Source organism: Callorhinus ursinus, unplaced genomic scaffold (assembly GCF_003265705.2).
Source record: "Callorhinus ursinus isolate GAN/ISIS: 27379988/994484 unplaced genomic scaffold, GSC_fseal_2.0 scaffold21, whole genome shotgun sequence".
Lineage (NCBI taxonomy): Eukaryota > Metazoa > Chordata > Mammalia > Carnivora > Otariidae > Callorhinus > Callorhinus ursinus.
This window is the reverse complement of record NW_027397083.1, coordinates 5,258,181-5,273,877: the sequence shown is the minus strand read 5'-3', so window position 1 is coordinate 5,273,877 and position 15,697 is coordinate 5,258,181. Positions and strand designations below refer to the sequence as shown.

The 15,697-nt window shown below is 34.9% G+C and overlaps 1 protein-coding gene across 13 annotated transcripts in view; it reads right to left on the bottom strand.

The window, feature by feature from the left end:
• Positions 1-15,697, bottom strand: part of PHF21A (PHD finger protein 21A) — a 188,742-nt gene that overhangs the window by 145,296 nt on the left and 27,749 nt on the right. For all 13 annotated transcript variants that reach the window (XM_073904708.1, XM_073904707.1, XM_073904706.1 and 10 more), the window contains 3 exons: positions 10,077-10,220; positions 4,472-4,504; positions 2,231-2,296 (listed from right to left, as the gene is read on the bottom strand). In XM_073904708.1, the coding sequence (XP_073760809.1) occupies positions 2,231-2,296; positions 4,472-4,504; positions 10,077-10,130 (153 nt within the window). In that variant the 5' untranslated portion in view covers positions 10,131-10,220. The remainder of the gene's footprint in view (positions 1-2,230; positions 2,297-4,471; positions 4,505-10,076; positions 10,221-15,697) is intronic.

Genomic DNA, 15,697 nt, shown 5'->3' with positions numbered 1-15,697 from the left:
GTGTACATAGTATAAAAAGAATAGAAACAAATAATGATAAAGGATTAGTAGTTGTTAATTCTGGAATATGACATTCTTTGTACTTTGCTGTATTTAGCATTTTTCCCACAACCAAAAAAAATGTTAAATAAAAATATTTGTCATGTGAGTAAGATAATTCAGATTTTAGTTATTAAAGTAAAAGGAAAATCAGTGTTTTGCCAGAGGCTAAGTAGATCTTTTGAGAAGGAAAAACAAAATGCTAGGCAGTCAGCATTAGGCGTTTGTTGTAAAATAAAACTATTTTAAACTAAATATCAATGTTTTATGTTGGAAATAAAAGTCTGAGGAAGGCCCAGCTTTTGAACTTTATAGCTGTGCTTTCTTCAAGTACCCGCCTACCTAAAAATATATTTTCTGTTCTATCAAAAAGGTTGTTTTAACAGTTAAGCAAATATTTTAAAAATTTCAAGGTTGCATTTCAGTTTCTGACTCCATTCTCTTTACTTTTTTTACTTTGTATACCTAAGGTTTTCCTGATGCCAGGCCCATTTTTAAAAATTCTAGTTTCTAAAATTCAAACTTAGTTCAGATGAGAGAGTTTACCACTTGATGAACTGTCTTACTGAACATAAACATAAACAGTTGCAATTTTCTATTAAGTGAGGTCCCTGGTAGAAAATACAATTGAAAGAATAAAAAGTTATAGAAATAAACCAAATCTTTACATCAGTTCTCACAAAAATTTCAAATAAATGTAAATTTTTTCAATTGCCCCACTTTCTCCAAATCTAGCTTTAGATTGTCTTAACTTTGTGACAGCATCCCCAACCCCCTAACTCCACTAATCAGTTCTCACCTTCTTTCCCTGCTGGAACACGTGAATTTTTCAGCAAAAGTGACTCATTCATTGGCATCTTGTCAAACTAACCCTGAAACTATAAGGAGGCTCAGCGCTAACAGAATTCTCAAGCTAGAACACTTTCACTAACACACATCATTTTGACTTTAGAGAACTGAATCACTTTCAGAGCCAAATACATACTAAAGAACTCTGTTTATATTTTTCCTTACAAATTGTTCTCCACCATGCTACCTCCTCCCAATTTTATTTTGGCAATTCCCTAATCTAAAATACCTCCTGTCTCTAGAGAAGACAAGATGGGGGAACGCAGAAGCATAAGAACAGGACTGGGGAGAAAAAAAGCAGTTGTTCACTCAGCTTGGAAAAAGATTCTATTCTGAACAATTAACGGCTCACATGCATTCCACATAGTTCTCAAAATTTATTTCTCCCCTTAAATGAAAACACAATAGAAAACACAATACAAACACAATCAGAAATCTCCAGGGATAAATTACTCTCATTACTATTATTTCACTAAATAAAAGTTTTAAAAAAAGAGATGAAAATCAATTATTGAGAACTATTTAGTCAAAAATCCTCAATAAGATGTCATTAGCAGGCACTATCAACTGCAAATCACCTTATGCTTTTGGTTCACACGTTCACCTATGCCAAGACAGAAAACTGCTCCTTTTAACCAGAGGGAGAGCGGTGGGGAAGGAACAAGAAAACCCATGCTTTGTCGGGTTACCACATTTACTTAGCGTTCTATCAATTGTCACACTCCACCTGGTGGCAGGAGCTGCCTGAACTGGTGAAGTAGAGGTCATTATACAAGAAATTCCAAAGACTACTTTCCAGATGTCCTTGGAAAAACAGTAAGATGCTCTTCTCTTGCTCTATATAAATAAATCTAACAAGGTTCCATCTAATAAAGAATAACATAAAGGTATGACAATGATCAGAATGGGAGACCTACATTTATAGCTATTTATTTACAACCATTTTCTCCACAGTAAGTTAAATGTCATCTCAAGCCTTTGAAACAGGTTAACAAGACACATCCAGCAACTACAAGATTCTCTATCACACACTCCCACTAACTTTCTTTACCTCTTTCCCCTATGGGTAAACTAGAGAGTTTAATTAACACAGTTAACAGCAGCCTGCCACATTGCTTTTAGGTATTTGCCAGTAACATATACCCATGGGATACTCTAGACACTGATTTCAACCAAAAATAAAAATAGATAAACAGAGCTCAAACAAAATTAAAACTGAGTCTGGCTGCCCACACTTATTTTCACACATGAGGAAAAATAGCAGTTCTCCTAGAAGCCTCGAGCAGACATATCTTTAGAACACAATGTTAAAAATATGCCCCCCCCCCCCCTTTTCCCCTACCTGTTTCTCACTCAAAGCTGTGATTTTGGCTTGGAGTTCATGAAGCTGTTTCTTTAAATCAGCATTCTGATTGGAAAGAAAAAATATCTGTGAGAAAGATATTTCATTTGTTAACAGAATAGTAGCAAGAAGACTTTATGCATACTGTATTACAAATGATGAAGCAATCTTAAGCATTTAGCCAATCAAATTTGTCATGCATTAAACTGTAGTCATATTATCACCACCTAATGTAGCTCCTAACACTGGAACAGGGGCAGTTCCTTTGCGATGGTTTCAAATTACAAGAAGTTTTATATTTTAGCATCTTGTACTGTAATAGTATTTATTCCTTTCTATTGAAATATTGTTATTCTTTATAGAAAACATCAGTTGACAAAAAACCTCAAACTCCACTAATCAGACAAAAGCAGGAAAACGGAAGTTATAAGTATGCATACACTGCATGCTTAACGGCATTATCAATAAAGATAAGAGTGTTTTCTCTACTTGCCCTCTCCCTTATTTAGTAGAATACATTTGTTATTTTAGCCTAGATTTGAAAAGCTGTCAGTGCTGCAACTGCCTTAACACTACATCATTCAAATTAACACACTGACTACCAGGGTATTTTCTCAGTTCTAAAATTCTGGGAATCAAAAAAGAATACTATTTTAGATGAGATACACTGAGCGTGCTTGCTTTTTACTCAAGTGGGGAAAAAATCCAAAATTAAAATTATCAAATGCTTAATGTAGCAGGACAGCCTACTAACAGACTGAACACCATTCCAATAAAAGATCACTTTTTCTTGTTTCACATGCATTTCTTTTGATTTCACCCTGCTTGGTCTTCTGTCAGAGTTGGGGCACATATCCTCCCCTTTATGTTTACTCTACATTGTCTTTTTTATAAGTATATTTGATATAAGGCTTCACTAATGAGATCAGTCACAAGATTGTCCAATGACTTACTGGCCCCTCAGATTCTTTTAAGACTGCTCTTTTACATGACCACTATCTCTATCAGAAATGCTAAAATTTTCAAATAATATTTCAGTTGCTGACAATGTAGGTTACCATATTAAATATAAAAGAGTCTACTAATCTAAGGTCTGCTGCCTCTTGGTTTCCTAAATCTAATTTAAATTTTAATACACTTTAAAAAATAAATAAAAATGGGAAAGCTTCTCAAAGAAGTAGGACTGTCAAACAGGAGTTAAGTGTGGGCCATTAATGCCTAGCCCTCAGAATCAATGGATTGTGTTAACACACACTAGTTAGGCCACTGGGTGCTAAGTTTTTGGAGAAATGAATATATTTCCCACTTCCAAAAAAATCAATCTGCTTTAGTACCATTCTTTAAATCCAAGAATTTATTTTCTTAACCTTACAATGAGGCATGTTTAACAACTACATATATATATAGTATATGTATGTGTGTGTATATATATATATATATATACACACATACATATATATATATATTTACACATATACAATGCGTCTAAGTGTTCTGTGAACAGATTTATGGGTAAACAAATCCTGAAAGTCTGATACTTTCCAAACTTGTGACGCACTGTCTAATGGCTACAAAAGAGACACTACCTGAACAATAAATGTAATCATCAAAGACAAGATAACTTTTTAGGAAGATTTCTCTTCAGGGATAGAGAAGAAAATGCCTAAGTCAAAAACGCCTATGAGAATTTAAAGAGAAGGTAACATCTGCTGGATTATTATACAAGGTACTTTTAAACCCTCTTTAAGAGCTCTCTCAAAGATAAATTTTTTAAAAAGTTCTTTAAAAATTATTCTGAAATTATTTAATCATAGTGGAATTAAGTATTTAAACGTTCTGTACTATACCTGTAGTACATAAGCTATGAGAAGATAAGAATTGTTCTGGGCCATATACAACAATTTGGAGAACACAGAAAGCCTCAAAAACTGATTCTGAATAAATAAGCTTATGGAAATGAAATTTGAGCCACATGAAAACTATTAACTCAATTTCTCCCCCAAAATACTCAAAGAAATGAACATAAAAGTAAAATAACAGAAACAAAGATAAAATGATAGCTACACTATAATAGAATGACTGAATTTTTCTAAACCCTTATAATATGAAGACCAATCTGCTAAAAATAATTGCTGTTAGAGATGAGATAGTTTCTAAAACTTAAGTCCTGGTCTGTATTTTAGTATCTTATGGTTATTTTAAATTATCTTAAAAATTAAATGAATAAAAGTAGTATTTTACCTGTGGATCCTGCTTCATTTGAGCAACCAGTTTCTGGTAATAAAAAGAGAAAAAGAGCCATCAGTCTTACATTTTAACCCACTATGGCTAATCAGACTTGGCCCCAAAAATCTAAAGTTTTAAGTCTACCCAAAAAAATGAGCAACACACAATCAGAATAGACCAAAAGCTTCTGTGATCCATATAAAAGGTTAATGAGACACTCTTCTTAATAAATACATATATATACACACACAGGTATATACAAATAAATCAAACTACTACTTTGTGTTTGAAATGAAAAGCTCCTGCTTTTTAACAAATCTGGAGATGGGGTGGGGGATGGGGGCTTTTAAAAATCAATTTAAATAAGATGGATGCTCCAAAAGCCAAACATCCCTTTAAAATGTTGTCATTGTTTATAGAGTCCCAAAAGGCCTGGAAAGAAGCTGTTCCCATAACAAAACAGGCCTGTTTGTATACAGCAAAGTACAGATTTGGCAAGTCCGTTGGTTTGGTTCTTACCATAAAAGGAGGCTAGTGTCAGCTACGACTTTGCCACTGTCTTCTCTACACGGGGTGTATGCAGTGGAACAACACCACAAACTCCACCTACCTGGATTCCTCTGGGAAGGAGAGTGCTACCAGAATACTTAATAAGAAAGACCTTTACTTGGGAAAGCAGAAGTCCAAATAAATTAAAAAGAAAGAAAAATGGACATCTTCTGACTTAACCCAACTTCTAAAAGCATCATTGCCCAAAGATAACAATAACCAGGACAGAAAAATTTGAAGGATAAAAAATATCAGAAAGCTAATTCCTAAAAGTATCTGGTAACAAGCTGTTCCCCAAGTGAATTTTTCATGTAACTAAAAAATCTGTCCCTCTGAGTGTCAGGGTACTTTTAAATTTTTTAGTCATAAAAATTCTAAAATATATACTTATCTGCCTTCTTAAACAGAAAAAAGTCAGCTTTGATTGATACCTCTATTAGAGGCATGATTACATCAATTAATAGACTATTCTATAAACAGCACAACAGGTCCTTATAATAAAGGCCCCAAACTACTATGATTTAAAGAGCTCTCATGTCTACATTTTAGTTTTTCAATCTACTTCTTAATGCCAAGGAGTTAGCTAGCAAATCTTGTTATTATTATTATATCTCCTCCAACAGCCCCTGAACCCCAACTCAAATTTGCAGCTTCTGATCTGCTGTGTGATATGCACAGTGAACTAATTCTAAGATGAGCAAATAGGTTGTGATAGCTTAAGAAACGCCCCTTGAGTAAAATGTATACTCTTCGGTGAATGACTTCTGATATTTATTGTAGTTGGTCAAGAGCCTTACTTCAGGTGCTAAGATGCATTCTGGATAGCTGAGGTTGCCAACAATATAACCTCCATATACACAAGGTATATGTTACTGAATTCTACTTTATATGTGACAGTAGTAACTCTTCTGTATCCTGGCCTTAATCTACAGAACAGTAATAACACACATTCCAAGAGCTCAGCAAAACTGAAACACAACTTTATACATATATATTTTTTACCAGTGCAGCCTAAATGCTAGCCTCATTTTTTTTTTTTTTAGATTTTATTTATTTATTTGACAGAGAGAGACACAGTGAGAGAGGGAACACAAACAGGTGGAGTGGGAAAGGGAGAAGCAGGCTTCCCACTGAGCAGGGAGCCCAATGCGGGGCTCGATCCCAGGGCCCTGGGATCATGACCTGAGCCAAAGGCAGACACTTAATGGCTGAGCCACCCAGGCGCCCCTAGCCTCATTTTTCAATGAAAAAAGTCCTTGCTTTTCTTTTTTAATTTAGTTACCAGAGTTGGCTACTACACTAAAGTTTGCCTTTTTTATTTTTTTTAAAGATCTTTATTTATTTGAGAGAGAGAGAGAGCATGAGCAGGGGGGAGGGGCAGGGGGGCTTGATCCCAAGACCCCAAGATCATGACCTGAGTCAAAGGTAGACGCTTAACTGACTGAGCCAACCAGGGGCCCCTAAAGTTGCCCTTTTTAAGCCAAAAAAGGTTTTCTTCCATGACACTGGAACTTAAAAACCGACAACCACACTAAGCCTCCACTCCGGGAGGAAATAAATAAACCAGCTTTTCTATCTATAAGTAGTCAAGCTACATTTAGACAATCAGAGGCAGGACAGGAGAAGCTAGGCAACTTAACTAGACCATCCAAATCCCTAGTGACTTTAAGCTGACCCTGCGTTATCAAAATTAAGCTACTTTCTTTTGCAAGAATGCAGCAGTTTATTATGAGGATATACTTATGCCAAGGGTCCGTGTAAATTACAGTACATAGACAAATCCAGCCTACAACCTGTTTTTATAAATAAAGTTTTACTGGGACACAGCCACACCCATTCATTTATATATTATCTATGGCTGCTTTGTCTATACAGCAGCAGAGTAGTAGTGACAGAGACCATAAACATCTCACAAAGTATAAAATATTTTACCGCCTTTACAGAAAAAGTTTGCTGACCTCTGCTTTATACTATCCTCTGTTCCATGTAAATACTCCAAAAGTTCAAATATGGTTTCCATCAAATCTATGTAAGAATAATTAAAAAGGCAATTTCTCAAAAAAGATGAGGTCCCCATCACAGGCCATTATTATTTGCCATTTACTCAACATCAACCCATATGTACATTGCAACTTTCTTAACCATCTCCCTCTCCGTAAAGAACAGAAATACACTTCTACCACAGCAATACTTTCCTAACGTACTTCTATCCAGTAAGCTCAATTCAGCCCAAATGCCATCCCTAACTGGAAATGCAAAGGGGAGGCTTTTGCTCCAGTATTTAGTCAAATGCATGATCTGGCTTTGGCCTCAGCCTAACAGCCAGTGCCTACTTTGATGTCATTTCTTGCATTCCTGAACTTGTCATGATCAGTGATCATGTAGGTTACCACATTTCCAAACAGAATAACAACATCAGATTTACAAACAAGGCATGTCCTTGTATTTACTACTAATACTTAGTATTTTTCACCAAATAGGAAAGCATTCTAAATGTAATTACAGTGCAAATAGATGTTTTGTAAGTATATAAGTTGAAACATTATCAATCACCATATAAATAAATGATTACTATTGCACAAACAAAATGTGTAATAATTAAGGATGAATATAAAAGCTCCTGATTTATCCTAAAAAACAGTTAAATATATAGGGAAATAAACAATGTAAATATTAAGAGACTGGGATAACTTTTGGAAGAACATTACATCCCTTTTGAGTCAACAAATGTAATTTTAAAAATTAAATTAGATTTTAAAAAGGAATAAACATTAAATTTTTTCATGATTATAATTTTCATAAAATTGGTACACCTGAATTAAAAATAAAGAAGCAAAATGATATTTAAGAATTCTCATTTTGGGGATGCCTGGGTGGCTCAGTCGGTTAAGCATCTGCCTTTGGCTCAGGTCTGGGATCAAGTCCCGCACTAGGCTCCTTGTTCAGTTCAGGGGAACCTGCTTTTCCCTCTGCCTGCCACTCCCTCTGCTTGTGCACTAGCTCTCTCTCACGTGTGAGGCTCCCTCTCTCCCTCTGACAAATAAATAAAATTTTTAAAAAAGGAATTCTCATTTTTAGGGGTACCTAGATGGCTCCGTTGGTTAGGCATCTGACTCTTAATTTCAGCTCAGGTCATGATCTCAGGGTCATGAGATAAAGCCCCATGTCGGGCTCCACCCTAGGTGTGGAGCCTGCTTGAGATTCTCTCTCTTTCCCTCTCCCCCTCCACCCCCTCCTCTCCCTTTCTAAAAAAAAAAAAATTCTCATTCTTAGTAATTTAGTTCAATTTAGGAGATGAGTCTTTCAAGAAAGTCTTATTTGGGACTTGTTCATATCTTGTGAGGATGAACTAAAAGCAGAATGTCAATGCTGCCATCTCCAAATTTCTTGAGAGGAGGAATATCTCCTAAAATCACATACAACTTCATTAAATATCTTTGATCCATACAAATTTCAGATTGGTTATTGTTCTCCAGAAATCCCTTCTATGATGATGTCAGCTCTGAACAAATTATGAATTTAACTGTTGTCATTTGCCATTCAGCCAAATTAAGTATTCAACACAACTCTAGGTTAAAATACTTACATCTGGGAAAAAGACAAGCTTGATTTTATAAATAGATTTTCATTCTCCTCAACTAGTAACAGAAGCGAGGCCAAATAAAAAAAAATGTGCATAACTTATTATATACTAAATTTCTTAAAATTACCATAAAACAAAACACATTTCACATAGAGAAGCTCACCTGTACACAGCAAGCTATAAGACTATGGCTAAGCAGGAGTTTAACAGATCCAAAGCAGAAGAAGGGATTTCTGAATACACAGACTTAATTGTGTGTTTGTGTGTGTGTGTGTGTGTGCGCGTGTGTGCACGCACGCCTTTGAAGCTTTCCTGTAAGCTCTCATACACCCTAATTCTAAGCAGCTTGCAAATGTAGTAGTTATCAAAACCTAAGGGGTGCTTCCAACAGTTTCAGAAATTAACTTTAAACTATTCATATAAAACAAGGGAAACTTGTTTCCTTCTCTTTTTTACTTCTCCACCCCAAACATTCAAAAGTAGTCAATTCATCATCATTTATCACTTCTGATTGTATGTGTGTATGTGTTTATCTTGAACCTGGACCACAACCCGCTAATGTCTAGAAATGGGACAGAAACAGTGATATTCTGTTTACAAGATATATGTTAATCATCCAGTTACTTAAGGATAGCTTCATTTCTGGATTAGAGTTATATTAAATAAGATATATTATACATATAAAATATACATATTTAATATTTTATTGATATTATATAAACAATTATTAACATTTTTATGTATATACTTGAAGGTTTGTTCAGCCTATGTACCTGAGGTAAATTTTAAGAATTGTGATTATCTGAAATTTAAACATCTGTGAAGGCAGTGATGTTTTTGGTTTTTTTTTTAGATCTATTTATTTAAGAGAGAGAGAGAATGTGCGAGCGGGGGGGGGGGGGGGCAGTAGGAGAGGGAGAGAGAGAATCCCAAGCAGACTCCATGCTGATGGTGGAGCCCAACAGGGGCTAGATCTCATGACCCTCAGATCATGACCTAAGCCGAAATCAAGAGTCAGAGACTTAACTGACCTAGCCACCCAGGCGCTCTGGCAGTGATGTTTTCTTTACTAAAGATTGGAATCAAGGCATAAAGCTGAGTTATGTGTAAAAACTTCAGTATAAATGGTAGTCAACTTAAACATGTCTCATTACTTAAAATATACAAGTTAAGTCACATGAACAAAGTTCTTCAGATGAACCCAAAAAAGGAAAAAAAGAGTTTGGGTTTTTTTTTTTAACACCTTTAGTATATGAAAAAATATTTTCCATTCTTTTCTCTGGAAAGGAAGTCAGGAATATTTTATTAAAGTTCTTATAAGTATTGTCAGTAAGTTTGTTATATAGCAATAAAAGGCAAACAGCATGACTCTCGGACAACTGTCTGAAAGACGATTAGAAAGTGTACTGAAATTCAGAGACGGGACAGTTTACTAATCTTAGCCATTACTTAATAACACAACACAGAGAAGCCAATAATGGAACATACCTGGTGAACCTGAATTTCCACTTTAAGAGCCTCCTGTAGAGTCTGCAACTCCATCCTCCACCCTCTCCACTTTCTCTTATGTCTGCTAATTCTACAGTCTCTTCAGCCTCCGTTTAAAATAACAAACTCCTCTTCTTACTGCAGCTGTGGAGATCATAAAATGTTTCGGATCATAAAGGAAATATTTGTGTTAAATAAAAGAAATTACATTAGTTGAAAATTATTTGATGCTCTAACACAGAGTAAGAAATTTCCCAAACAGATTTCTTTCCAAAATGAATAGTTTTGTACTGAATTAGTACCACAACTTTCTGGGTTTTACTCACTGAACATTCCTCCACAGAACACTTCAAGTAAGTTAAGAAATGGGGTGGGGGGAGTGTTTAATCTAGTCATGAAAACATCTAAGCATGCTTACATGCCCAGCATTGTGATACATACTACATTCTGACGATACAGAGCTGAACAAGACCACTTCTCCTTTAGATGAGCTGAGAATCTAGAGGGTAAGACTACAACCATACAGGACACACTGTCCTTAGAGACACATAACAACAGGGTCATACATTTTTAAACAACACACAGAGTGAAATGGAAAGTTCAGGGTCTCTCAGAGGTTAAAGAATACCAGAGTACTTTCATCTGGATGGATTCTTACTCTATTTTAAAAATAAAACTCAAAACAGGAAAATTCTTGTTATCATTTAAAGATTTACATTTAACAAATTAATACTTTACACAGCTAAAATGCAATCGAACTCTGCTTTGCATAAAGTTACGACAGGATGTTAAAAAAAAAACCTCTCATGTATAGTAGAGGTGGTAGTCTAGCAATGGATGAGACATTTCCATCTTGACAATGAACACCATCTTCTTCAAGCCTGCCAGTGCATCTCCTTTAGTTGTGTGTATAACTGCAAGTGGTAATAATGTCAAAAGTCTAGACTTGTGAATGTGAGCCTTCCTATTCTGCTCTGTCATCACCACAATTTAAATGAATTCAATGGCTAATTTCTCTTTTAAGTTTTTTCTTTTTTCTTGAACGTGGCCTTAGACATGATTTGAGGTAACCTCCCAGAGCAAAAGTTTGCTTTTGCCAAAATACATTTAAACTTTACTTCTTTCCCTTCTCCTCTTTGTACCTATAAAACCTGGAGCTAGAGCAGCTTTGCAGCATTCTTACAAACTGAGGAAGGGAACAATGAGGAATCTGAAAGAACCACTACTCCTTAAACCAATTCAATGAGATCCATAATCTTTACACTTTCCAAAAGTTATTTATCTACGGATCAAGTCCATATTCAACCTAAGTTTTCTTAAAACTTCTTTAAAACCTTATTTAACAGTTATAATGGAATCATTAACTATAGAATATATTCCTGTGAATATTAATTTTCATTAAATTTGCTTAATCTTGCTAGACTTAAAACATCACTGTCTATCTCTCCCCTAGGATCTATATACTATGTTATGTAATACCAAAACACTCTAACTTAAAAAACAATAAATTTCAAAAATAAAAAATTCCTTCAAACTTAACATTTGTGGAGGCTAGGAAAGGATTACTATACAATGATACTATCAACCAATAAAAGGGAGTATGTATAGGGGAGACCATTTGGAAAAGGAGATATGTTTCGATAAACTACAAAAGCAGTTTTTTAGCTTATTATTATTATTATTACTTATTATCTTAGAAAATCTATGTAACTGCAATAAATAACTAAATATCAGAATCATGAAGTTACTGAGGTTTTTGTTGTCACGTAAGTTTTACTCTATATACAAAAGCAAATGCTGGGCGCCTGGGTGGCTCAGTTGTTAAGCGTCTGCCTTTGGCTCAGGTCATGATCTCAGGGTCCTGGGATCCAGTCCCGCATCGGGCTTCCTCCTTGGCAGGAAGCCTGCTTCTCCCTCTCCCACTCCCGCTGCTTGTGTTCCTGCTCTCGCTATCTCTGCCTCTGTCAAATAAATAAATAAAATCTTAAAAAAAAAAAAAAGCAAATGTTAAAACTATAGTATCACTTTAATTTTATTTTTTTCTAAGATTTTGTTTTTAAGTAACCTCTATACCCAACGGGCAGTTCGATCTTACAACCCCAAGATCAAGAGTCACATGCTCCACTGACTGAGCCAGCCAGGTGCTCCCCCTTTAATTTTAAATACTAAAATAATCTTCCTATTTGAATTTGTAACTTATATATATTAGAGTTCAACTTGAATTTGTTGAATTAGTTTTACTTTTTGCAAGGTTCTAATCAGAAAACATGTCCAAAAATGCTTCCTTATAATTTTTGTCAAATTAAGAATCACCTTGAAGTTAAAGGGGTATTTTCAACAATAAAAAGGCCATATTTGATTTTACTGGTAGTAACACAGAATATTATAGTTCAACTCAACATATAAACTCTGGAAACAAAGAGCAGATTAAAAACATGGAGAACTTACAATATAAAACTTACAACATACACATAAAGGGTTAACATAATTTATACATTAGAGTGCTCACAAATCTTAAAAATATGAAACAGCAACTCACAGAAGAGTAAGAATGACCAATAAACATGAAAAACATCTATCTTCAATAGTCAAAGAAATGTAAGTTTTAAGAAGATAAGTTTTGTCCATCAAACTGAAAAAGATCTGTAGAAATAAGAATACTCTGAGCTGTCAAGAGTTTGGGTCAGGTGGCACTTTCATAATTTGCTACTGGTTATCTCTGGGTGGTAGCACAAGGGTTATTTACTTTCAATTTTTCAGAGTATTGATGTTTTGACATTTTTCCACAGAAAATATGCACTTTTTTTAAATTAAAAAAAATTAACTGAGGATGGCTAAAGCCTCAGAAAATCTGATACTGATGAAACGAAATGTTCAGGAAAAGAAAAAGTAAAACCAGGATTTAACCTGGAGGCTCTAAAATGTCAAAGAGTGCCTCACAGGATAAGAAGCCTGTAACTCAAGTTAATGAGGAGCTGACAGCTTTTATTCCTTCATCAGATTGTTGTCTGCTTATTAGAGACAGAGAAAGGCACAAAATTTTATTTGGCGATGACTAAATGCCAATTATTCATTTTATTTCAAAATAAAACTGAAGGGTTAAAAAAGTGACTTGTTACAGAAAAACTTATGAAGGATTAGAAGATTCATTTTATATCCTACTTCTTCAAAAAAGTTCTCTTTCTGGATGGCAGTTTTAAGAGATTGGTCTCTACCTAAAGGAGCACATTATATACATGTATTTATAGCTTATAAAAACAAGGCAAGCACATGTTGAATCCTTTTAAAAAATATTTTGGGGGTTTAGACAACTTACGCAGCTGTCATATGATGACTATGTGGGGGCAGTTTATAGCATCATAAAAAAGGTTTTTTTTGCTAAATTTGTAAAAAGATTTATCCTATTTTGACCAATGCCAGCAAGTTACAACTAACAAATCAGCTGCTACAAGGTAAATATAAACAGACTCACAAAGCAGTAACAGACACACTTTACTGAGGTACAATGCCTTTTACCACCCAGCAGCTCTAAATGCTACCATCAGAGAGGGCAACTGCCTAGCACAAGATACCAACATTTGTTATCTTCAGAACCGTACGTATCAAACGACTGGAACACCTAGCAGCTTCTCACCTTCAAATAACATAAGACCAAAAACAGGAATTAATAAAAACTCCACAAACCAACAAAACAAAAATAATAATCAAATCTCACTAAAAAAAGACAGCATACCCCCAAAACAAGAAAAGACGGATTCCATTTACTTGCTATGTAGCCACTCTCAGCCTCAGGGTTTTTAATTTGTTTGTTTGCTTATAAATCAGAAAAATGGGAACAGTATCATCTACTCATAAAACTGTTATGAGGTTTAAAAGAGATGAAGTTACACGAAAAGCCCTTTGTAAACTACAAAGTTCTATGCTATTCTTAACACACTTAACTCTTCTATTCATACAAACCAACTTTTTAATAAACTTCTCAACACAGTATTTCGCTGAGAAAATGTAGGCTTCCCTATTTTCAAATTCTCTAAGCAAGGGGCTTCTAACTATTTTGCTGGGTAGAGTTGTGCTTAGAGATATGTGACCTCTAGGTCTTTCATTATGATTCTAATAATGTAGTAATGCCATACCTCTGAATTTACTGCTAAGAAACACTGCTCTGTTCCTAAATTGGTATAAACCTTTTTTCCCATCAAAACTCAAGTTGTCTACCAAGTTTCTTTAACTAACAATAAGTCCATAAAACACTGTGCTCCCAGACTGAATTCCCTAAAAATGGACAGCTCAGTGTTCTCTATACCAAATACTTACTTGGTGTAAGACTGCAGTTATTTTTGTCTTTGTTTTTCTTTTTAATTAAGTAAAATCCACATCAAATGTGGGGCTTGAACTCATGACCCGAGATCAAGTCTCATGCTCTATTGACTGAGCCAGCCAGGTGCCCCAAGACTCCACTTTTGATCTATATATTACACAGAATACTGTTTGGAGTAGGTTTAATTTTTTAAAAAAAAGAAGTAGAGGAGTGCCTGGCTGGCTCAGTCGGTGGAGTATGCAATTCTTGATCTTGGGGATGTAAGTTCGAGCCCCACATTGGGTACAGAGATTATTTAAAATTAAGTTAAAAAAAAAAGTAGAAAGTCTTGACAGATCTATGTGTCCTTACTTGTAAATGTGTCAAATACTAAAATATCAGGTTTCAATTTGTACAAAAATGCTAGGAGATATAATAGTATCTTTAACTTTTAACTAACAGTGCTAAAAATGATCACAGATACTAATAAATAAAGATAATAGGATCACAGATACTAATAATAAAGCTCTTTAGTAGCACTTACTGAAAACTAATATTTCCTAACATGAATAAAAATGATATAAAAAATATAATGTTTGTTTTCTTATTTTCACAGAGGTATTTCTTTGGTGACACTCCACATGTCAACAGAAAATGCTACTGCACAAAGAACTTGGCAATCCTGATTTCAGAGGCTACCTTCCAACACTGGCAAGGTTACTATGCTCAAGTCTTGGTGTTAATAGCTGTTGACAAAAATCACCTTAGCTAGTGAGACTGATGTTTCCTAACCATAAGATTAGATTTATATATATGCATAACACAATTAGATTTATGATAATGTCTGAATGTGTCTGAATAAAAAATATGTATCTCTCCTCTCTGTTTTGGTTTTGGGGGAACAGGCCAGATCCTTATTTAGAAAAAGAAAAGGAATACCTATACAGGTCATACCATCACAACACAGTGTCAAGTCAGGATTTCTTGACAGCACCCTCTTTGTCATGGTCTGCTGCACTGTCCTGCATCTCTCTCTCTACCACCAATGTTCATTCTGATACGTAGTTTCTACCTCAGCTCCCTGGGCCCAAGCCCACGCCGAGCTAACACACAAATTCTTCTATTTCCTACCTTTCTTTACAGAAATCAAGCACATCTACTAAAATCAGCCCAACTATACCCAACAAGAACATTGCAAGTAAATTTAAAAACTCACAGAAATTCAGAATGAAGGAGTCTGGAGAGTAGTGTATAAGAGCACAGTGACAATGAGGCAGAAATTTTAGAGTTGATTGCCACATTTACTAGAATGCTATTTAATGAC